This window comes from Cajanus cajan, chromosome 5 (assembly GCF_000230855.2).
Source record: "Cajanus cajan strain Asha chromosome 5, NIPB_CcT2T_4, whole genome shotgun sequence".
Taxonomy (NCBI): Eukaryota; Viridiplantae; Streptophyta; class Magnoliopsida; order Fabales; family Fabaceae; genus Cajanus; species Cajanus cajan.
In genome coordinates this window covers 15,331,488-15,357,607 of record NC_138521.1, presented here as the reverse complement: position 1 = coordinate 15,357,607, position 26,120 = coordinate 15,331,488, and the positions used below count along the sequence as shown (strand labels likewise).

The window sequence follows — 26,120 nt, the reverse complement described above, 5'->3', positions numbered from 1 at the left end:
CACCCACCGAACCGACCGAGGCCAACCGATTAAGAACCCAAGCCAGTAGATACGTTGTCATCGCCGGCCAGCTATACAAACGCGGTTTCTCTACCCCACTACTCAAGTGCCTAAATCCCACCGAGGCTGACTATGTGACGAGAGAAGTGCATGAGGGTATATGCGGACTGCATTCGGGGGCAAGGACGACCGTCTCTAAACTTCTACGAGCCGGGTACTATTGGTCGACCATGAACACCGACTGTGCAGCGTTCATAAAGAGATGCCAGCCATGCCAGAAACATGGCAACTTGATTCACTAACCGGCCGAGCAGTTACATTGCATTCCCCCGGCCTGGCCGTTCGCCACGTGGGGGGCCGACATACTCGGACCATTCCCACTTGCCAAGGGACAATGCAAGTTCCTCATTGTCGTCATCGACCTATTCACCAAATGGATTGAAGTCGAGCCGTTGGCATGCATTTCAGCTCATCAAGTCCAGAAATTTCTATGGAGGAACATCATTACCCGGTTCGGCGTCCCGCACACTCTGGTGACCGACAACGGCCTTCAATTTACCGACCGAAAACTAAATGAATTCCTGAACATCTTGGGCGTACAACATAAGGTCACGTCGGTCGAACACCCGCAGACGAATGGTCAGGCCGAGTCGGCCAATAAAGTCATCTTGGTAGAGTTGAAGAAACGCCTTGGAGAAGCAAAAGGGGCATGGGCCGAGCAGTTACCCGAAGTGCTATGGGCTTACCGATGCACCCCCCAGTCGACTACACAAGAAACTCCTTTTCGCCTAGTCTATGGATCCGATGCAATGATCCCAGTGGAAATTGGAGAACCTTCGTTCCGCCGAGCCCGCTACGACGAGTCGAACAACGAAGCCGAGCTCCGGGCAAACCTGGATGGCGTGGAAGAAATTTGAGACCGAGCACAAGTTGTGGCTGAGGCCACCAAACAACGTTACAAAAGAAGATTTGACAGCCGGGTAAAACCTAGAGAATTCCGCGAAGGCGATCTCATTTGGAGAGCCACAGGCGAGGCAAGGAAAGATCCGAGACAAGGGAAACTCGCCCCAAATTGGGACGGCCCCTTCCGAATCCGACACAACCTGAATAACGGAGCGTACAAGCTGGAACACCTATCAGGAGAACCAATTCCGAGAACTTGGAATTCTTCTCATTTGAAAATGTATTACAACTAATGTAACAGTGCACTCTTTTCCTTAGCCGACTCTTTTTTTCCTAAGGAGGGTTTTGGGTCGACAAGGTTTTTAACGAGGCACTTCATTAATAAAAGTTCCAAAATCTCATTATATCATTTGCAATTTCATTGTATGCCCAGGTCGAGCACTACGCATCAAAGCAGTGAAACCGACCAACGCTCGGTCGACGACAAAAAACGCACTCGCGCCCCAGGCCGAGCACTACGCACAACGCGTACTAAACCCCGAGCAATCCTCGGTCAAGTTTGAAACGTGCACTCGCACCCCAGGTTTCCCTCCCGAGTACCCTCCTCGGCTAAGGATGTGCCTGGGCCGAGCACCATGTCTACGGCGACGACACCGACCAACGTTCGGTCGACGACAAAAAACGCACTCGCGCCCCAGGTCGAGCACTATGCACAATGCGTACTAAACCCCGAGCAATCCTCGGTCAAGTTTGAAACGTGCACTCGCACTCCAGGTTTCCCTCCCGAGTACCCTCCTCGGCTAAGGATGTGTCTGGGCCGAGCACCATGTCGACGGCGACGACACCGACCAACGTTCAGTCGACGACGAAAAACGCACTCGCGCCCCAGGCCGAGCACTACGCACAACGCGTACTAAACCCCGAGCAATCCTCGGTCAAGTTTGAAACATGCACTCGCACCCCAGGTTTCCCTCCCGAGTACCCTCCTCGGCTAAGGATGTGCCTGGGCCGAGCACCTTATCGACGGCGACGACACCGACCAACGTTTGGTCGACGACGAAAAATGCACTCGCGCCCCAGGCCGAGCACTACACACAACGCGTATTAAAACCCGAGTAATCCTCGTATGAACACAAGCCGAAGCTTCGATGACCCAACGTTCACGAAAACCGAACACACTCGTATAAACAAACACAACGCGCATCGAACACCGTCATAAATCACAAAATCTGACCTCTCGGCCACACACACAACTCGGTTTATAATCATTGAACACTTGTAAACACGGAAAGTTAACATTCAATTAAGAACAAGTATTGCCGACCACAGCGGCTACTTACAAAAAAATATCTACCGGCGCCGATGGCCAAGTTACAAAAAGGCACTAACGGCCCGGTTACAAAAAGCAAGCAAACCTACTCTACTAGAATCGGTTCCTACACTGCGGCCGAGACGTCTGGATTACCGTCACCTACCACGTCTATAATTGGGTCATCTTCCTCCGTAGACGGAGGTACCGGCGCATGCGTGGAGATGCCTCGGCGGGGAGCCTCGTCATCAGGGCTGGCTCCCTTCGGGAACTCGGCATAACTGATGTTCTTACCCCCGTAAAAATCTCGGCCGACGTCAAAGTTAAAGTCAACCGGGAGCTCGCAGAAGTACTGAGCTTGTCGGACCGCTTGCTGGAATCCCGCATCGTGTTGTTCGAGGATCTTTTCGGTGGCCTTGGCTTTGAGTTTGGTATGCGCCTCAGCCAACCGAGCAATCTCAGCCGCCGCGGCCGCGACCTCAACTTTCATCCTCTGCACTGACAACTTCAAGTCATCGGCCTCCCTCCTATAGCCATCGGCCGATCTCTTTAGTTCGTCGGCTGACTCTGTGACCTTAGCATTCGCAGCCAAGGCCTCCTTCACTATTGCCTCAGCCTCCTTTAACCCGGTCTGAAGTCGCTCAGTCAAGACCGCCGACCTCATCATCACGTGCTTGGCCACCAGCGAAGTCCGCACGTCGAGCTCGCAGAAGAGCTTGTACTCGGCCTCCATAGACATACCCTCCAAATACTGGAGCCCCCCTCCGGTAGCGAGATCAGGGCTAACCAAGTTCTCGGACTGGACGGCCGGGGCCAAAAAATTTGACCCTGCAACAACAGCCGGGATAGCAAACCCCCCACATCCGGACTGTTCCAGCGTTATTTGTTTTTGGTGTTTGGAGGAGGTGCCTGGCTGCTCGGTTTCCACGTTCGGGTCGGTCTGACGTGGCCGAGAGGTCCCGGTCCTCTTTCTCTGGTCGGCCAAGGGAATTATTACAGGCGAGGGCTTATCCCTCGTAATCCTCAATGCCGACTTCGCCGGTGGCACCTTTCCACTGGCCTTAGCATCCTTGGCTCGCTTGGCGAGCATGGCGGTCACGTCGAGATCCCCTCCGGCCATCAGTCCTGCAACGAAAGAAGTTTTAACATCAATTCAAAACACTGCTACACTACCGAAGCCTAAAACACATACCTAGCAAGGCCATCTCGAAGTGAGACGTTTCGAATACGTCCAAGAGGCCTCGGACAGGTAGGCCCTTCGGCAAATTATTAAGAAGCTCCAAAATTTCTTTATCCTCGGCGGGGAGCTTGGAAAAAGGTATCGCCTCGAAGCGCGTCGGCCGCCTCGTCCAATAGAAGGGGAATAACGGATTGTCCTCCCGGTCAAAGAAGCAGTTTCTCAGATCCGAACCCCAACGAACCTTAAAGAACCCACTCTTAAATCCCTTATAAGAGGAGGTGAATGCTCGGAGAAATCCACGCTTCGGCACTCGAGCTAACGACACCCATTTTACCGGCTTGCTCGGCCGGCAAATGTAATAATAGAGGAAGGCAAGGGGTCGAGGTGTTAGACCGAGGCATAAGCACAGATTACGGAACGCTTGCATAGCTGCCCAAGCATTAGGGTGTAGCTGGGTCGGCGCCACGTTCAAAGCACGGAGGACCCCCATCTGAAAATCATCGAAGGGCAATGTCACGCCGAGATCCTGAAACCAACACATATAGGCGTAGAAATAGTCGTCCTCATCGGACCCCCGCTCCAAGAACACGAAATCGGTGTTCGGCCCATCGTCCTCGCACGCCTCGGCAAGCAACGAGAACTCGTCCTCCCCACTCCCAAAACATTTCTCTAAAGACACGAAAGTATCCAACAACTCTTGGTCGGACAACTTTGAAAAGTACACACCGACCTCTCCGTCCACCCATTCATACCCGGGCATCTCCACCGTGCCGTAATCAATCTTCACCTTTGGCTGAGTCCTCGGAGCGGCCACGACTTTGTCCCGACCATCATCAACCACTACCAAAGCATCTTCGATCGCCTCGGCGTGAGTCACCCCAGCCGGAACGCTTTGTTCGTTGACTTGTCCGAAACCCCTATCATCCACCTCCGTGGCTCGTGCTAAGGCCACGGCCAATGTCAACGGGGGTGATACTTCTATCACTTCGTCCCCACTATCCTCCTGATCGGCAAAATCGGAAGGAAATACCACTTCACATTGTAAGGGAGGCAACCGTGATACTTCACTTGAACCCGATTCCTCTCGATCAGACGAACGGCCCGACGCCTCCGAAGATATGCAAGTTCTACCCGAGGAATAGTCCTTATCCATTTATTAAGCAGAATAAAGAATACAAAATTTACCTTTGATCGGTTTGCTCGATTACTTATGAAGTCGAGAGCGTTCGGCAAATTTACAGCATGTAAATTCACCAGCAGCCCCCCTCCTATTTATAGGCAAGGTAAATGGGGGAGGTGAAAAGACGTCCCGACACCCCAGCTGTTCGATTTAGGTCATCCAACGGTCCAGATTTAGTAACTGTTGGACCCGTAACCGTTAGGGCTAGCCTGGCAGGCCACATCTGTCGAGGCCTCGGTGCAAACTCTAATAGCTTGGAACCTCGGCTTAGGCTTCGCCCATCGAAGTCCTCGACATATCCCCATCCCTAAACCTCCGCCTACATCTCCCTCGCGTGATGTCAGAGGTCTCGGCCTACATTTATCTTGGCATGAGATCACGATAATCGCTCCACGCGTCAGAGGGTTCGGCCTAAGATCTCTCTCACGTGATGTCACAGGTCTCAGCCTACGTTTATCTAGGCATGAGATCACGATATTCGCTCCACACGTTAGAGGGTTCGACCTAAGATCTCTTTCACGTGATGTCAAAGGTCTCGGCCTACGTTCATCTCAGCATGAAATCACGATATTCACTTCACGCGTCAGAGGGATCGACCTAGCTCCCCCTCACGTGTTCAGAGGTCTCGGCCTACATCTCAATCACCCGAGGCCCTGACCCAGGCTACGCCATGCCGAGACTTATCAAAACCGCCCCTGCCTCTCCGACGACGACCAGGATGTCACACGATTCTTACCGTCTTCGTCTTTCACATCCTTGACGCTACGGGGGTTGTATACCGTATGGGGGCCGACCTGGCCGAATACCCGACCCCTCGAATACTCGGGCCGAACACCCGACCCCTCGAACACTTGGGCCGGATACCCTCAAACACTTGGTCGAATACCCTAACATACCGATCACCCGAGAATCGAACGGAGTACGTCGGTATGCTCGGCCAAAATCATGTGCTGGCCCCAAGATAATTCCAAAGAGCTTAATTAACGTAATGCATTGGATTAGCCCCCTAATTTCTCGGGGCCCAGTCCCTAATCACGGCCCAATAAGAAGTCCTATAAATAGAGTCCCAACGAGGTACGTAACCAACTTTCAACTACCGCATTTATTACGTCGAGCACTTACTTGAGCGTTGGAGTGTCTTTGCAGGCACACCCCCCCTCACATCAGACTACCCGGATAGGAACGAGAAGACCGAGACCTAAGATCCAACCCGTTACAACAAGGATAATTGAAGTGTGTTTCCTAACACAGGAACAATATATATAATATTTCTGCTTTTTACCTATATTCCTCTAAAACTTACAACTTTCCTAAAGGCTTTGTACATTTTAGTCGCTCTCAATTGGATACTTACCAATAATTTTCCTCTAAGATCTTCTTCTTAAGCTTTAAAAATACCAAGCATAAACTACATATTTTGGAATTTTAAAACTCCACCACCTTAAGACTGCTCCCCTCTCTACTTAGGTTAATAAGAGGAATTTAATTATCTTTGTTTCTCTTTATATAACTACCTCTAGTCGCAAGGTATCCAAGGCTCTTATGATTTTCTAAAGACTCTAACCTCAACCATACAACTAATTTCTCCACCACTTTAGTGTAAACACTAATGCAACTAACTCTAGATTAGGGTAGGGTAGTTTTCTCTCATTATCCTTAAGGTGTTTATACATAGGTGTAGACTCCTAATTTCGTCCAGGGCATACAAACAAGGAAATTGACTTCTATTATCAAGAAAAGAAGCTCCTAAAGCATGGAAACAACATGATATGACATTAGAAGGCCCAAAGCCCAATAAGGTTGATTTAGTTTCCCGGAACAGACCGTTCTCAAACTAGAACAGACCATTCTAGACTACTCAAAAGGCCTAGAATTCCTAGTTTGGAACGGGTCGTTCCAACATAGGTTTTTATGAGTAAAATGTAAAACTGGAACGAGATGTTCTGATTCTGGAACGGGCCGTTCCGGGGTCAAATTTTACTCCTAATGGATTGGACCAGAACGGGTCGTTCCGGACCCGAAACAGTTCGTTCTAGCCATATCTGATGTCTTTAAATAACAGGCTCAGACACTGCTCTTGTTGCTGGAAAAATTCGTCCAGAACTCCTATAGCTTGAAATTTCTTTTTCTCTCTCCTCCTGTATTTTTTGAGATTTTGTGAGAAACATTATAGTGTGAAAGGTAACCAAAAATACCTAAAAGTTTCCATACTTGATGATCTAATAAAGCTTGGACAAGAGGTATTTCAGTTAACACTTCTCTCTCCTTCTATTTTCTTATTTTTTAAATATTATTATAATAAGAACAACCATGTAAACATTTTAGGGTAAATCAAGTAATTTAAGTATAAACATGTAAATAATCATTCATAAAGGGGATCAAATATTTAAACTTTTAATTTTTGTCACGCTATCTTCATCATTGGTACCGATTTAGGGCATTGTAGGGGGTGCTCAATACCTTCCCTACATGTAACTGACTTTCGAACCTAATTTTGGTTATGAAGGCCATTATTGAATTTTCAAAAAACCTTTTCTTTTTCAAATGTTTTGAGTAAAACATTGATGACGACTCCTACGAACCATTTTTTTAAACTATTAATTAAGAATTAGTTTAGTTTCTGAGCATTCCTTAGTTAGTGAAATTTTCAATCGAAAGTCTAAACTATTTAGTCGTAAGATCGAAATTTTTTGGGTTATAACAATAAGTTGCTACTTTCTCATTCTACATAAACACTTCCCCTAACTCATCTCAGAGACATCACTAAACACTAAAACGGTTCACTAAGATAGGTAAAAATTAAGATAGGTACAAAGTTAACCTATTCTTTTTTTTTTCTTAAGAGGTCAACCTATTCTTAAATCCTTGGAAAGTACACCCTCCTCTAACTCCTTTCATAGAAGACGATTCTTCTTAATTAACTTAGTTAAAGATAAACAAGACTATCTATAATCCTCCTATATTAAGATAGTAATCAATTAACCCAAGAAAAACTCCTAATAAGACACTATTCTCACTTGACATGCTTCTAAATAATTAACATATATTAACAAAAAATATTTTTATTAAAAATTAATTTTGTAAATATATAATAAAAACATTTCATGTTTTTTAAAAGTAGTTGATCTAAACATATTTTCATCTCTCGCCCCCCCCTCTATATAATTCCTTTTGCATGCGTATAAATAACCCGTTCTTACTTTCATATTTTCTTTTTCTCGTCCCCTTATATTTTTCCGGTGATGTCTATGATAGAGAAGTTGGACAAGTGGTCCATGGGTGGTGCATCTAAAATCACCATAGATATAATATTAAAAACAATGAATGGTTGAGATTGTGACTTAGTGAGAAAATATATTGTACACCTTCACACACAGGATAAAATTTCTGAATTTTTTACTGAATTTTTTTTTAAATTACCTAAAAAAAACACGTATTACGATGATTATCGCAGCAGCTGTCACTTTCAGAACGGGCCATTCTGAAACCAGAACGGCCCGTTCTAGATGAAAAAATAACACAGGAATAATGCACCAGAACGGGCCGTTCTAGAAGAAAAAAAAACACGTGATAACTACACCAGAACGGGCCGTTCCGAAATCAGAACGGCCCGTTCCAGATTTAAAAATAACATATGATTACTTAAACCAGAACGAGCCGTTCTGAATTCGGAACGGCCCGTTCTGGCTACATATTTGTTTTTTTTTTCATTCTAATAAATCACATTTAAAATTTAAGTATAGTTTTTCAATTGAGCGAGATATGAAGCCCCTTCCTCAATGACATCAAACATCTTATGAATAAAGGCCAAAACTAGGCCTAATAAACTTAAAACCCAAAAAGTCTTATACTAAGGCCCATAATACAAGACCAAACAATATAAACTCCTATACTACCAAATATATGAGAAAGGTGGTCATCTATGTAAAGTCCAAGTAAAGAGAACCTTATACCCATCAAACCCATTAGGCTCACTAAGCTCAAAAGAAATCAAAAGTCTAAAGGCCCATGAAGCCCAAAGCTAGGCCCAACAAGCTTAAAACCCAAAAAGTCTTATACTTAGGTCATAATACAAGACCAAACAATATAAACTCCTATACTAAAGCCCAAGTAAAGAGAACCTTAGGCCCACCAAACCCATTGGGCTCACTAAGCTCAAAAGCAATCAAAAGTCTAAAGGTCAAAGAAGCCCAAAACTAGGTCCAATAAGCTTAAAACCCAAAAAGTCATATACTAAGGCCCATAATACAAGACCAAATAATATAAACTCCTATACTACCAAATATATGAGAAAGGTAGTCATCTATGTAAAATACAAGTAAAGAGAACTTTAGGCCCATCAAACCCATTGGGCTCACTAAGCTCAAAAGCAATTAAAAGTCCAAAGGCCCATGAAGCCCAAAACTAGGCCCAATAAGCTTAAAACCCAAAAAGTCTTATACTAAGGCCCATAATACAAGACCAAACAATATAAACTCCTATACTACCAAATATATGAGAAAGGTGGTCATCCATGTAAAGCCCAAGTAAAGAGAATCTTAGGCCCACCAAATCCATTAGGCTCACTAACCTCAGAAGCAAACAAAAGCTCAAAGGCCCTTGAAGTCCAAAACTAGGCCCAATAAGCTTAAAATCCAAAAAGTCTTATACTAAGGCCCATAATACAAGACCAAACAATATAAATTCCTATACTACCAAATATATGAGAAAGGTGGTCATCTATATAAAGCCCAAGTAAAGAGAACCTTAGGCCCACCAAACCCATCAGGCTCACTAAGCTCAAAAGTAATCAAAAGTCAAAGGCCCATGAAGCCCAAAGTTAGGCCCAATAAGCTTAAAACCCAAAAAGTCTTATACTTAGGCCCATAATACAAGACCAAACAATATAAACTCCTATACTACCAAATATATGAGAAAGGTGGTCATCCATGTAAAGCCCAAGTAAAGAAAACCTTAGGCCCATCAAACCCATTGGGCTCACTAAGCTCAAAAGCAATCAAAAGTCCAAAGGCCCATGAAGCCCAAAATTAGGCCCAATAAGCTTAAAACCCAAAAAGTCTTATACTAAGGCCCATAATACAAGACCAAACAATATAAACTCCTATACTACCAAATATATGAGAAAGGTGGTCATCTATGTAAAGCCCAAGTAAAGAGAACCTTAGGCCCATCAAACCCATTGGGCTCATTAAGCACAAAAGCAATCAAAAGTCCAAAGGCCCATGAAGCCCAAAACTAGGCCCAATAAGCTTAAAATCCAAAAAGTCTTATACTAAGGCCCATAATACAAGACCAAACAATATAAACTCCTATACTACCAAATATATGAGAAAGGTGGTCATCTATGTAAAGCCCAAGTAAAGAGAACCTTAGGCCCACCAATCCCATTGAGCTCACTAAGCTCAAAAGCAATCAAAAGTCCAAAGGCCCATGAAGCCCAAAACTAGGCCCAATAAGCATAAAACCGAAAAAGTCTTATACTAAGGCCCATAATACAAGACCAAACAATATAAACTCCTATACTGCCAAATATATGAGAAAGGTGACCATCTATGTAAAACCCAAGTAAAGAGAACCTTTGGCCCACCAAACCCATTGGGCTCACTAACCTAGTTTTGTACTTCATGGACCTTTGGGCTTTTGTTTTGGTCTTCTATTATGGGCCTTAGTATAAGACTTTTTGGGTTTTAAGCTTATTGAGCCTAGTTTTGGGCTTCATGGGCCTTTGGACTTTTGATTGCTTCTGAGCTTAGTGAGCCTAATGGATTTGGTGGGCCTAAGGTTCTCTTTACTTGGGCTTTATATAGATGACTACCTTTCTCATATATTTGGTAGTATAGGAATTTATATTGTTTGGTCTTGTATTATGGGCCTTAGTATAAGACTTTTTGGATTTTAAGCTTATTGGGCCTAGTTTTGGGCTTTATGGGCCTTTGGGCTTTTGTTTACTTCTGAGCTTAATGAGCCCAATGAGTTTGGTGGGCCTAAGGTTCTCTTTACTTGGGCTTTACATGGATGACCACCTTTCTCATATATTTGGTAGTATAGGAGTTTATAATGTTTGGTCTTGTATTATGGACCTTAGTATAAGACTTTTTAGGTTTTAAGCTTATTGGGCCTAGTTTTGGGCTTCATGGGCCTTTGAGCTTTTGACTGCTTTTGAGCTTAGTGAGCCCAATGAGTTTGGTGGGCCTAAGGTTCTCTTTACTTGGTCTTTACATGGATGACCACCTTTCTCATATATTTGGTAGTATAGGAGTTTATAATGTTTGGTCTTGTATTATGCGCCTTAGTATAAGACTTTTTGGGTTTTAAGCTTATTGGGCCTAGTTTTGGGCTTTGTGGGCCTTTGGGCTTTTGTTTACTTCTAAGCTTAGTGAGCCCAATGGGTTTGGTGGGCCTAAGGTTCTCTTTACTTGGACTTTACATGGATGACCACCTTTCTCATATATTTGGTAGTATAGGAGTTTATAATGTTTGGTCTTGTATTATGAGCCTTAGTGGATGACCACTTTTCTTATATATTTGGTAGTACAAGAGTTTATATTGTTTGGTCTTGTATTATGGACCTTAGTATAAGATTTTTTGGGTTTAGGGTTTAAGGTGTAGATGTAATTTAGTAGAATGGAAAAAAAATATATTATTTTGCTTTAAAAAATTCGTGTGACAAATTTGTAGTTAGAACGGGCCGTTCCATTTTCAGAACGGCCCGTTCTGATTTAATTATTGATGTGTCATTTTTGAATTCGGAACGGGCCATTCTGATGTTGGAACGGGCCGTTCCGTTACATTTGTCATGTGTTTTTTTGTCATCTGGAACGACCCGTTCTAGTCTAATATTTATGTGTTATTTGTTCATTTGGAACGGCCCGTTCTAATTTCAGAACGGCCCGTTCCGAGTGTCAGTAGCAGCTGCGTCTGTTGTCACGTGTTTTTTTTTTGGGTAATTTTAAAAAAAAATCAATAAAAAAATCAAAAGTTTAGATCCAGTGTGGTAAGGTGTATTATGGTCTAGTAGTTTAGATGCATCTGAGGTGAAAACTGATGATGCACCCATGTACCACTTGTGAAAGTGGTAATTCACCTATTTTTCCGCTTTATTTTCTTTACTCCTTATTTCACATTTCATATTTCATACACCACCCAAAAACAGTGTAGGAGTTGGACTGAGGTTTCTGCGAATTTTTTATTAGGAGGAGCCACAAGCGGAGAGAGAAGAGAAGGTTTCGTCCAATTTTTGATTAGTCTTCTCAGCTTTTCGGGCTCCTAAGACAACGTTTAGCTCTAAAATGGGAGGTATTTCAAAATTGTTATGGATTTTAGATTTTATGCTCTGTTCAATTTGCTTTCACCCTCGCTTTTTTACGTTCCGAGTTTTTGTAGGGACACAAGCGGAGAGAGAAGAGAAGGTGTCTTTGGAACTCAGCGAAGAAATTCTTCAGAGTATGGAAGTAGGAATGGCCTTCAAAGACTATGTGAGCATTTCCATCATTTCATTTTTCTGTTCTTTTTTGACATTAGGGCAAAATTTCCAATGTTTGGGGGCAACAGGGATTCAGCAACCTTAAAATTCTTTTTCACGGCATCTTTTTTTTTTTTATTTTTTTTTATTTTAAATTTTTAATTTTTGTGTGCATATTTTTCCAGAATGGTAGAATTAGCTCGTTGGACTTTCACAGGGCATCCAGTTATCTAGTGACTGCTAGTGATGATGAATCCATTCGTCTGTATGAGGTTACCGGTGGAACGTAAGCTCCTATTGTATTTATTGCTTTAATTATGTGGACAATTTAATGAATACCATCTTTTTTATCCTCAAGTCTGTTGAAATTGTTGCGTTCTTGTGATTGTGCTTTGCTTTTTTTTTTTTTTTCTCCCTTTTATTTCAGCAAAATGGGTGACCCTCTAGTATGATTTATAGTGTGTTTAGAAACACATTATAGAGAAAAACGTAAAAGCTAGAACTAGTGGTATTCATTTTGAAGTGAAAAACCACGTTGCTGATCGTTTCCAAATATGCACTTAATAGAGTGCATCAAGATTTGATTTGATGTGGCAAAATCTGGTAACAGATTGGGTTTATTAACATTTATAAATGACCCAGATGGTACTTGACAACTATTGAAAGATAATTAGAGTACTTCTATTTTTTGTTACTTTTAGCTGTTAATATCATTACATGAGGAGTTAGTTGTTCCTCCCTCTATATGTATATATATAGCCCTTTTCTTCATCATTGAACAGAAGATTTCTTTTTCACAAAATCATCAATATGGTATCAGAGCTATAAAATTCGATGGGTGACCTAACTGATAATGACCATAGTAGTCAATAGCGGCCGGAGCGGCCGCTATCGCGGCGCTCCGGAGCGGAGCGGCCTCACCCCGCAATCTGGCTGCTGGAGCGGAGCGGATTTGTGTAGCGGCTGGAGCGGCCGCGTCGGAGGAGGAGCGGAGCGGCCCAAATCGCGGAATCGCGACGCGATTTCAGACTTACCCTTCATTAAGGGTAAGTCGGTCTTTTCAATGGGGTTTTTTTGCCCTAATCCTCCACTTCCCTCTCGCGATTTCAGACTCATCCAAACCAAACCCCTCCTTTCGTCTCTCCCTTTCTTCTTCTCTGGCTATCGTGCGTGCAGCGTGCAGCTCCGACGAACTCCGACTCCGACGCACCTCCATCGCCGACGCGCCTCCAGCTCCGACGCACCTCGGACTCCGACGCGCCTCCAGGTCCGACGCAGCTCCGACGTGGCCGCAAGCTCCGACGCGCGTTTGTCTCTATTCTCCTTCTATTCTCCTTCGAGGATGCCTTTTATGCAACATGCAACATATTTTTTTTTTAATTATTTATTAAATTATTTCAACTGATTTTTTTTTAATTTCTGATTTAATTTAATTGAACAAATTTTATTTTTAAATTCTGATTAAATTTAATTCAGCAAATTTTATTTTTAAATTCTGATTAAATTTAATTCAGCAAATTTAATTTTTAATTTCTAATTAAATTTAATTCAGAAAAATTTATTTTTAATTTCTGATTAAATTTAATTCAGAAAATTTTATTTTTAATTTCTGATTAAATTTAATTCAGCAAATTTTATTTTTAATTTCTGATTAAATTTAATTCAGAAAATTTTATTTTTAATTTCAGAAAATTCTATTTCTATTTCAGCAGCATATTTTTTTAAATTTCTGATTCTATATATATATATATTATTAATTATTTTTGTTTTTTTAGCTTTTATATATATATTATTAATTATTTAATATATATAAATTAATATTTAAATAGCGGTTATCCCGCTCCGCGTCATCCCGCTATCCCAGTTTTAGGGTCGGCCGCTCCGCGCCGCTATCCGGGATTGACTACTATGATAATGACACAAATCAAGAATGAAACAAGGATGGGGAATAACAAATGTGATTGGTAGCCCATGTGTCAATTATCCAAGAGGAGGTAAGATACTTTGTACCTGGTGGTGAATGGTTCATGCATGCTAGAGGTAGTGATGTGGTTTACATTACTATTACTTATACCTATCGCAAAATCATCAGTTTTGTTCAGCAATTGGACCAGTTTCTGGTACATTTCAGGGGTGAGGCTCATTGTGTTGGTTGTGGCTGCAGAAGTTGTTGTTGCATTTGGTGTGTTAGAACTTAGATGTATCAGATTCTACAGAATTGGTTTGATTTGCGAATTTCCTTGTTCTTGAATTTGAAATTTGTTGGAAACCTGTGCTTAAAGTAGCATGTCTCCTTGGTGTGCCTTGGCTTACCACAAAAGGTACACATCTCGATGGAAGATGTGTTGTTGAAGCCTTTTCCCTATGTTTGTGGCTTGCCTCTCCCTTTGTTAGGCCACTAATTTGGTGGTTTCCTGCTTGTATTGGAGTTGTTGAACATTAGAATCTGGAGTTATCATCAAGAACGTTTGTGTTAAGTCTTTTCTTGTTGGAGCACTTGGGAAAAGGCATTATCTATGTCAAGTAAGGGATCCTACATTAATATCTGGCTTCAAATAGTTTCGAAGTTATCATTCTGACCTTCTAGGAAATAGATAACATGCTCTATTTCTCATTGTTTATGCACAGTTTCCATGAGATCACAACTACATTTGGCATTGCAATGGCAAGTTGGAAGAATGCTGAGAGCCTCAAGAAACTCCAAGAGAGTGGTCAATTCTGAGAAATACGAATTAAGATTTCAATCTCCTTGTGGGATGGAGTTAATTTCTTGCAACAGATCTGACATCTAGAAATGTTTCCCTTTCGAATACTGCTTTTGGTGATGATTCCAAAGAACAGTGGCATTCTCGATGTGGTTGGTGCTTTTTGCAGTTTTCGGTGATAGAGCATGTGAAATCCTTGAAAGAACCATCACATTACATCTTTCCCAAGCATTGAATAAAGTATCGTTGAGAGCTAGAGTTTTGATCCCACCATTGATGAATTTGACTTTGTTCTTTGTGGTTAATGTGTCGCGCATGCTTTTGCTCCACGACGCATAATTTGTTCCGTCCATACTTGAAGAGACCAAAATAGCACCCGGGTTTGCACCGGGATGCAATTAATACTGGTTATTGACTTGAAGAGGTGGATCTTGTGTAGCATTAATACTCGATTTAGTGGTATTATTTGTTGAATCTGCCATAGGTGAGGTTCAACAGAAGATTGAAAAACGAAGAAGAAAGGGGAACACAGAGTCTTTGTTACTCTTGATACCATATTGATGATTTTGTGAAAAAGAAATCTTTTACTCAATGATGAAGAAAAGGGATATTGGGTTCTAAACCTATCTCAACGCCTTTGGTAAAAGGCAACAAGTTAACTGCAACTGAAAACAGATTCATCGCAATATCAGAGACTCGTGGGAAAGTTGTTGTATCTAACTACAAGACTTGACATGAGCTATATTGTTCAACAGCTCAGTTAGTACATGGCAAGTTGGCAACCCCAACCACAAAACGTTGGCAAGCCACGATGTGTGTCCTTTGTTATATTAAAGAGGCCCAGACCAAGGAATCATTCTATCTGCAACATGTGCCTTACAATTGAAAGCTTTTAGTGACTTCAACTAGGCCACGTGTGCAGATACTCGACGCTCTGTCATGGGCTTCATCTTGTTCATTGGTGACTCTCCTATATTGTGATGTTCCTAGAAACAAACCACAGTTTCCTGGTCCAGCTCGGAAGCAGAATACCGTGCGTTAGCATCAACAGTATGCAAACTAAAATGGATTACATATTTACTTCACCCTTGGTGTTCAAATCTCTCTCTCTCTTTTTTTTTTTTTTTTTAGTGATAGTCAATCAGCATGCCACGTTGCTGCTAATCCTACTTTTCATGAAAGAACAAAGCATTTGGAAATCAATTGCCACGTTTGCGAAAAGCTTCAAACAGAATTGTTCAAGCTTCAGCCAATAATACCAAGCTCTACCCAATTGGCCGATATTTTAACCAAGCCTTTGGGTACAACTCCACTCACATTAGACCTCTCCAATTTGGGAGTGTATGGTATACACTCTCTAGCTTGTGGGGGGTATCGAAAGATAAATAGAGTATTTCTATTTTTGTTATTTTTAGCTGTTAATACCATTACATAGGGAGTTAGTTGTTCCTCCCTTTCTCTGTATATATGGCCCTTTTCTTCAGCATTGAATAGAAGATTACTTTTTCACAAAATCATCGATAAACAACCACAAAATCTTCCATCATTTGCAACTAAATAGGTACATGGATTGTGGAGTAAATAAATCATGATAGAAATTTATCATATTATTCTTTTAAATTTCTTGCAATAGTTTCGTTTTTGTAACTGATTTACATTTATGCATCAACATGAAATTTTGAGATTTCTTGGTTGCCACCAGTTGTTTGAAGACAATTAATAGCAAGAAATATGGGGTTGACCTGGTTTGCTTCACATCTCATCCTACAACTGTCATCTACTCTTCAAAAAATGGTTGGGATGGTATGTTTCTTACTTATTTTCATCTTCAGTGATCTTTGTATAGTCAGTAAATTTTTTTATACTCAATATAAAAATGTTTAATAAATCCAGAATCTTTGCGGCTTCTATCATTGCATGATAACAAGTATTTGAGATATTTCAAAGGTCACCATGACAGGTTTGGTATCTGGCATTCATACATGTAAATCACATATCATATGATACAGTACTTGTGTTATTCCTTTTGGTAGTTAAAAAGATAGTGTTTTTTTTTTATTATTTACCTAGGGTTGTGTCACTAAGCTTGTGCTCTCGGAAAGACTGCTTTATATCTGGATCTCTAGATCGAACTGTTTTACTGTGGGATCAGAGGGCTGAGAAGTGCCAGGTAGTTGCATGTGCATGCAATTACTTGTTTATTTGATATCCTTTTGTTATTTTCTATCTTATAACTTTTTAGGGGCTTGTTACTTTAAAATTAAATAGGGTCTTTTACGAGTACAAGGAAGGCCTGCTATATCATATGATGATCAAGGGCTTGTCTTTGCAATTGCCTTTGGAGGATACATAAGAATGTTTGATTCTCGCAAGTATGAAAAGGTTTGCTAATTCAACATGAGAAAATGTATAAAACTTGGCTTTTGTTGTCTATTAATTGTAACAGATACTAATAATCTAAATATTATGGTAAATTCACTCGCTACAGGGTCCCTTTGAGATATTTTCTGTTGGGGGAGATATTTCTGATGCAAATGTTGTGAAATTTAGTAATGATGGGAGACTCATGCTTTTAACTACGGCAGATGGGCATATTCATGTGCTTGACTCATTTCGTGGCACGCTTGTTAGTATCTTTTCTATTTAACCCAGTCCACTTTTACTTCTTTCACTTATTTATATGTGCTTTGAAAGGCTTTCTGTGTGACTGTTCTCTCGTATTATGTTTCCATAGTTATCCACATATAATGTCACACCTGTCTCATGCAATTCCACATTAGAAGCTTCTTTCAGCCCCGAGGGAATGTTTGTAATATCTGGTAAGCATTTTCAGTTCACTCAAAATTTCAGATCATTATTCATTTGGTAAACTCTTTGTTTGCACATTAATTTTGGCACATTGAACTTTTGTTACCCTGTTATTACTTGCCTGAAAATTGTGTTTTGGAAGAAAGCTTTCAAATGAATGATTATTTTTAAAGATGCATGCATCATGCTTTGTTTTTCTTTCCCTTGTATTTTCAGTCCTCTCTCCTATTTATGTGATCCTGTTGTTGCTTCTTACTGCCTCAGCTGGTTTGTTATCCTAAACTTATAGTTATACACTCGGATTCTTTGGCAGGTTCTGGGGATGGCAGCATCTATGCATGGAGTGTTCGAAGTGGCAAAGAAGTATGATAAGCTATATTCTTTCTTTTCTGCATTTCATAACTATTTTCTTTATATATTTCTGTTTGGAATCGTAATATAAAAAGTGTTAATATAGTTATTCTGCAGTCAGGATGATATGTTTTCAACTATATAAGCATGTTTTTCCTTTTTATTTCTCACCAAGAAATTTTCTAGAATTTCCTATCCTTTGATCGTGAAGCTTGTAGTTTCTTTCTTAATTGCAATGCAAACTGTTAATAATTGACGAAACGAAACTAGTCTTGACTTAAAATTAAGAAGAAAGCACTCATTATCCGTTGTTATAGCAACTTTTAATATAATATTTATTACCTGTAAATTACTATGTTTTTGTTAGTCCCAAGTCAGGTCAACAAACTTTAAGGGAAAATGTTATAGAAGGGGAAAAGGGTCAAACTGATAGTCGACTGGGTCAATTTGTAACTGTGGTGTGGGGAAGCTAAGTTAGTTAAATCAGTTAGTCTGATATAGATCCTATAAATAAGCCCTCTATTGTTTTGAGGAGGCAGTTTTTGTATAATCTTTCTAAGTGGACTTTTCCAGTGTGAATAGGAGAGTGCTCCTTTTTCGGGGTATTACTTGTATACCTTGGTTCTTGGTTTGTTATCAGTTTTCTTAATAAAGAGAGGAAATTCAGAATCCTTTTGTGTCTGTGCAATTGTTCTTTGTTAGGCTTTATCATTTTTTGCTCTAAAAGAGGATCCTAACAGTTTTCTTTTTCTTTCATGTTTACCTACAGTATACATTGAGGCATCACATTTGATGCGATAGGAGCCAGTTATAATTGTTAATGATTCTTTTGGATTTGTCTATTTTTTTCTTCTTCTGAATCTGTTTTTATTACTGAGAAATAACAGAAAATATACTATTCTGAAGCTTGTGAAGTTGTGTGAAATTTTAATTTTTTGTCTGTACTGAAGCATTATTTTTGCAACCTAACCAATTTAAATGGATGTGTATGCCTGAAAAGAAAATTTATAGCATTTAGTTTGGCTTCAAAATCTACTTTGGGTAACAGCTTAGTATAATTTTCCCTTTGTAGAACTTGAATATGAATAATTTCTTATTATTGAATCTGAATAGGTACAATAAAATAAATAGGCATAAAACATAATCAATCCCTAAAGTTTAGGGATTTAGATAAAACTGACTAAGAAAACTAAATTAGAAAATAGGAGAAGATAAACTAGTATATCTAAACTATATCTTATAGAATTATCTTAACACTCCCCCTCAAGCTGGAGCATAGATATCATATGCATCTAGCTTGTTACATATATATGTTATCCTAGGACCTCGTAAAGATTTAGTAAAGATATCTGCAAGTTGATCCTTGGAGCAAACTGAGGTGGTCTTGATGATACCGGAGAGGATCTTTTCTCTGATGAAATGGCAGTCAACCTCTATATGTTTTTTTCTCTCATGAAAAACTGGATTAGAGGAGAGGTATAAAGCTGACTGGTTATCACAAGCTAATTCCATATGACCAACCTTGCAAAACTGCAACTCTTGAATTAAGAATTTTAGCCACAAGAGCTCACATGTGGTGTGAGCCATAGCACGATATTCTGCTTCTGTACTTGATCGTGCAACAACACTTTGCTTTTTACTCTTCCATGAGACAAGATTACCACCCATGAAGACACAATAGCCTGATGTTGACCGCCTATCACTTGCATCACCTGCCCAATCTGCATCTGAATATCCAACAATGTCTGTATGTCCTCTATCATTGTAAACAAGTCCTTTTCCTGGTGATCTTTTGATGTATCTAAAGATTCGAACAACTGCAAGCCAATGACTCTCACAAGGAGAGTTAAGAAACTGACTTACAACACTGACAGGAAAGGATATATTAGGTCTGGTCATGGTGAGATAATTCAATTTTCCCACTAATCTCTGATATCTCCCTGGGTCAGGATAAGGCTCCCCCTGATTAGGCATAAGCTTTACATTAGGATCCATGGGAGTGTCAACTGGCTTACAATCTGTAAGTCCGGTCTCTTCTAGAATATCAAGGGCATATTTTCTCTGAGAAATAGCAATTTCGAACTTTGACTGAGCGACCTCAATCTCAAGGAAATAACGTAGGGGACCTAAATCCTTAGTTTGAAAGTGTTTAAATAAGTGTTGCTTCAGAGCCTTGATGCCCTCCTGATCATCACCTGTGATCACAATATCATCTACATAAACAACAAGATAGATAAATCTATGTGTCGATGAGCGTCTAAAGAAGACAGAGTGGTCTGTCTCGCAGCGGATCATTCCAAATTCCTGTATAACTTTGCTAAACCGACCAAACCAAGCACGAGGTGATTGTTTGAGGCCATACAAGGACTTTTGTAATTTACATACAAGACCAGACCCCCCTTGAGCAACAAACCCAGGAGGTTGATCCATATAAATCTCCTCCTCCAAATCACCATGTAAGAAGGCATTTTTGATGTCTAATTGAAACAAAGGCCAATGCCTCATAGCAGCCGTAGCTAAGAAGAGACAAACTGAGGCCATCTTCGCAACTGGAGAGAAGGTGTCGCTGTAATCCAAACCATATACTTGCGTGTATCCCTTAGCCACAAGACGAGCTTTCAATCTATCCACCTGTCCATCAGGGCCCACTTTCACATTAAATACCTACCGACAACCAACAACAGATTTTCCAGGCGGAGGTGGGACAAGTACCCAAGTGTGGTTGGAGTCTAAAGCTGCCATCTCATTAATCATTGCTTGTCGCCATCCTGGATGGGTTAAGGCTTCCTGTACTGTCTTGGGAATGGTAATAGAGGAAATAGCAGAGACAAAAGCATAATAGGTAGGAGACAAACGATGATATGAAAGAAAGTTATAAATAGGATGAGGATTACAAGTAGAACGACTACCTTTACGAAGAGCAATGGGCAAGTCAACTGAGGTAGGTGGGGCCAGAGTAGGTAAGGAGACTGGAGCAGGGGCAGAATCACATGACTTAGTTGTAGAAGTACTGGGAGGAACAATAGTATGTGACCGACGCTCATAGGTTATCCCAAATCGGTGTAGAGGACGATCAAACCATGGTGGTGTGCTAGGAATCTCTGGTGCCTCTAAAGTAGTAGGTGTAGAAGGCACACCGGGATCAAAATGAGGAATAGGCAATACCTGAGAAAGGAGATCTGAGTCAACCAAAGAGACATCTGTAGCAACGAAATATGATGTATTTTCAAAGAAAGTGACATCTGCACTAGTGTAAAACCGATGTGTAGCTGGAGAGTAACAGCGGTACCCCTTTTGAACACAGGAGTATCCTAAGAACACACATTTGATAGCCCTAGCAAACAACTTAGCACGTCCTGGGAAAAGATCATGGACAAAACAAGTACAACCAAAGACACGAGGATGAACAAAGTAGATGGGATCCAATGGGTATAATAGGGAATGAGGTACTTGATCATTCAAGACAGAGGATGACATTCAATTTATTAAATACCCTGCAGTAAGTACAACATCTCCCCACAACTTTGGGGGTGCATTAGCATTCAATAAAAGAGTACGAGCAGTGTCCATAATATGTCTATGTTTTCGCTCAACTACACCATTTTGTTGAGGTGTATGAGGGCAACTAGATTGATGTAGAATGCCATGGGAAGTCATAAATGATTTGAAGCAATCTGAAAAATATTCTTTAGCATTGTCACTTCGTAAAATCCGAATTACTTTGCCAAATTGAGTTTTGATCTCCGAATAGAAACTTTGAAAAATATTGAATAACTCAGAACGATTTTTCATCAAAAATATCCAAGTACATCTAGAAAAATCATCAATAAAGGTGACGTAATACCTATGCCCTAATAGAGAAGTAAATCGACTAGGGCCCCAAACATCAGAATGAATGACATCAAAGGGAGACACAGCTCGACTATTAATACTCTTAGGAAAAGAAGTTCTAACATGCTTCTCTAATTGACATGACTCACACTCTAAGGATTCCAAGCGTGAGAGATGAGGTACCATTTTCTTTAATTTATTCAAGCTTGGATGACCTAGGCGACGATGAATTAAACTAGGAGACTCAACAGATGCACATATGGTAGAGGTAGAAGACTGAAGGTAGTAGAAACCATGTGATTCATATCCGACTCCAATCGTCTGTCCCGTACTCCGGTCCTGTATCAAGAAAGAATCGGAAGTGAAGGTTATGGCACAATTTAGTGACCGAGTCAACTTACTTATAGAAATCAAATTAAAAGGACATCCAGGAACTAGTAAAACAGATTTTAATGGTAGTGAAGGGGTAGGTGATATTTGGCCAATACCAGTGGCTTGACTTTTGACCCATCTGTAAGAGTGATATGATGTGGAGTTTTAGGTGATGATAGGCTATGAAAAAGGGAGACATTACCAGTTAGGTGATCAGAACCAGAGTCCAAAACCCAAGGTCCAATAGACGTAGAGTGAGAGAGACAAACGGTAGAATTACTAGTGTGAGCAACAGTGACAGAGGAAGAGGCTTGTTGCGTTGCCTTCAGTTGAAGATACTCTTTGTAATCATCGGTAGATAATGAGATTAGATGATTGCCCTCAGATTCAATCTTGAGCTCTAGAGCCGAAGTTGGAGATTGAGCCATGAAGAGAAAAATAAAGGAGAAAAACATTAAACAATCAGCCACGAAATTCCGTGGTAGCAACCAATCAACCACGGAATTGCGAGGTAGCAACCAAACCACCACGGAACCCCGAGACAGCAACCAAACAGCCACGGAATTCTGAGACAGCAACCAAACAACCAAGGCCGCAACCAAACGACCACCAACAGACCACCTAGAGTGTGACCCACAACCTGAAAAGGGTCAAAACGAGAAGAGGGTGGGCCAGCGAGTCCAACGGAGTGAACCGCGTCGCAAACGGAGGCTGGGAGGGCGGCGCGTGAAGCCCACGCGCCGGCGAGCTTCCTCAAAAAGAACCGCGCGTGAGAGCGCGTGAGACGGCGGCTGACGGTGGCTCGCGACGGAGAGGCCGATCGGCGACCTCTGAGTGTGCAGGCGGTGTCAACTCCGGCAACTGCGGACAAAACTTGAAAACCCTAGAAACCCTAGATGTTGGCGGCTGGATTAGGGTTCCTGGACCAGCGTGCTCTGGTACCAACTTGAATATGAATAATTTCTTATTATTGAATCTGAATAGGTACAATAAAATAAATAGGCATAAAACATAATCAATCCCTAAAGTTTAGGAATTTAGATAAAACTGACTAAGAAAACTAAACTAGAAAATAGGAGAAGATAAACTAGTATATCTAAACTATATCTTATAGAATTATCTTAACAGTAGAATTTATGTGCGGATAGTACATGCTATTCCTATGTTAATTCTTTTTGCCTTGTCTAGGTTGCAAGTTGGAGGAGTGCAACTTCTGATACTGGACCTCCTGTTATAAAGTGGGCTCCTGGAAGTCTTATGTTTGCTACTGGATCATCCGAGTTGTCATTCTGGGTTCCAGACTTGTCTAAGTTGGGATCTTATGTTGGAAGAAAGTAGGAACAATGCATGATAAAGCTATTGTTTTCCCATCAACCCCATGAAAGATAATATTTTTTTAAAAGAATTAATACTAAGTGGAAGATTTTGCCATGGTTTGTAAATATTCTTCTCTGTAAAGCAATGGATTTCAATGATCCTCCTAATATGTACAAGTTGAAATATTTAAATGTATATATCTTCTTTTTGCCAACATGCTGCAGATGTTCATTTGATTATAATTCTTAATATGCTCCTCCGGATCATTAGTTACAACATCAAAGGCACTAGTTTGCTGTTTGATGTGATCATAAGTTATGGTCCATGGTTTAGCCATTATTTATTACCTGTCAAGTGTTTTAGTTTAGTGTCTTCTATGAGGTTGAGATTGCTCATCTGCGCCTCGGTTAATCAAGATTTTAGCATGTTTTATTTTTGAAAAGCTTATAGAAGCTTATGACAAAAAATTGTCAAAAATTGTCCTTGTGAATGGCTGAATTCCATTTTTGTTTGGATCTGGTGCTTATGAGTTATGATAATAAATCTTTAAATTTGACAAATGGGCATATTTTTTGAGCTACAATCAACCATCTGAGCTTTTTCCTTGCTGAATTAGAGCAGAAGTTCCTGCATGTCTTTCTCTCCCGTATGGCCTTAGTTGTCAGAATGCCATGTCATGTTCATGATATTTTTCCACTTCCGAAAATATTGACCAATTTTGGTGGGACTTCACTCGAAAATTAGTGATTGCAGAGCAGTCAGGGTTTGCTTTCCTCTGATAGCAGCACTCAGTAAATGAGGGGTTGCTTGTGTTTTGCAGAGATGAGAGAATGGTGGGATGGGAATCTTCTTTGTGTTCTTGTTACCTAAGAAAACGTAATCTGTTTGAATTGTATCATTATACATTTGTACAATGGATGTTGATCAAGTGTAGTGCATATCTGTTAAACCAGTCCACAGGTGACCCCTTAAACGACGTCGGATTTATAGCAGAACAAATGTCATGGCTAATAGCACAAAATATGGTTGAAAAAAGTGAACTTGGCTATAATTGCTGATTAAGGACATTAATGTTATGTACTTAGGGAAACAGTATTAATAACCGAATCCGTCGTCTTTTTTATCAGGTGGACAAGAAGCATCCTTAATATTTTTTTTTATTAGGGGTTAAATAAGTTTAATCTTTTTAACTTTTTAAGAACTTGATTCATAGTTCCTCAAATTTTTTTTTACTTTTAATCTTTTATTAATTTTTCTGTCACATAATTAGTCTTTGGGGTTAAATTTCATTTATTAAGTGGTGTGTATTAATAAGTCATGATTGACTAAAATATTAATACTCACATGTTTAGATGTTAAATTATGACATGTATAATTTTTTTATTTGCTCTTTAAATAAAAGAAAATGTTAGTAAGAAAATTTTCACTATTGTGACCATGAATAAACAGAAAAATTGTGTTATAATTTGACATTTATTAGGTGATCACATGACATCAATAATTTAGACAATCATGACTAATTAACATAAATTATTATTTATTAAAGAAGACTTAAATTTTAGAACAAATTTATGTGACATGAAATTACAGAAGAATTAAAAGTTGACAAAAAAAATTAAGAGCAACTAAAATCGAATTCTTAAAATGTTGAGGATAAAAAACTTATTTAGACTTTATCTATATATATGGGTTGGATATATTCAATGTTGGAAGTTATTAAAATAAGTAAAAATAGTAAATTGATAAGTACTTAATCTGTTTATTGTATATTAAAAAAAAGTTTAAATATATTTTTAGTTCCCACAAAATTAGCATGATTTGATTTTGATTTTTATAAAATATTTTTGTTTTCTATCTTTTGAAATTGAAACTATTATTTTTAGTTTTTATTTTTTATGTGATCATTTCTAACTATTTTTATTTGTTAAAAGGTTAAGTGATCATCTTAAATATTACCTGCAATTGCTTATAATATCATATCAATGTTAGACATCTCTAAAAAAAATTTATAGAACCTTAAAAATTTTATTTATTGAACTTAAAATGATCATTGAGACTTAAAATAATGACATTAGATTTTGGAGGGATAAAAAAAGTTTATATATATATATATATATATATATATATATATATTACTTGATCAAACCAAAATTTATTTATTTTATAATGGTTAAAAATAATGTTTATAAATTTTAGGAGAATAAAAAATAAATACATAGACTAAAATAAATAAATAAAATCACTAATTTTGCGGGGACTAAAACTATTTTTAAGTTTAGGGGTGTTCGCAGTACAATTTGGTTTGGTTTTTGCTTTAAAAATTACGTGAATCAAATGAGAAAATTAAATTTACTTCGATCTAGTTTGATCTAAATTAATTATGAAATCCAAATCAAACCAAACCAATCTATGCGATTGTGTTTCGTTCAATTTTTACTATTTTTAAAATTTTTTATTTAAAAATTAATTAAAAATATAATATTATGTTATTTGTTTAACATTGAATGTTAAAAATAAAACTACAAATATACAAATACTAAAATATTTCAGTCACTTAATGTATTTAACACCAATTTTATTTGATTATTTTAGTAAAACATTTCTTTAATACAATTTTAATTATCATATTAAATATTTTTGTCTCATATTTTTCACTTAAAAAAATTGAATGTTATAAATAATAAATAAGTTTTCATTTTAAA

At 39.5% G+C, this 26,120-nt stretch overlaps 1 protein-coding gene across 1 annotated transcript; it reads left to right on the top strand.

Annotated features, from left to right (window-relative positions):
• Window positions 1-11,685: 11,685 nt before the first annotated feature.
• On the top strand, window positions 11,686-23,632 carry LOC109801187 (Transducin/WD40 repeat-like superfamily protein). Its single transcript, XM_020362196.3, has 11 exons — window positions 11,686-11,868; window positions 11,956-12,047; window positions 12,220-12,320; window positions 16,442-16,542; window positions 16,633-16,699; window positions 16,810-16,909; window positions 17,008-17,121; window positions 17,228-17,365; window positions 17,474-17,558; window positions 17,861-17,910; window positions 23,290-23,632. The coding sequence occupies exons 1-11, from the start codon at window positions 11,862-11,864 to the stop codon at window positions 23,437-23,439; spliced, it is 1,005 nt and encodes a 334-aa protein (XP_020217785.1). The 5' UTR covers window positions 11,686-11,861; the 3' UTR covers window positions 23,440-23,632.
• The last annotated feature ends 2,488 nt before the right edge of the window (window positions 23,633-26,120 follow it).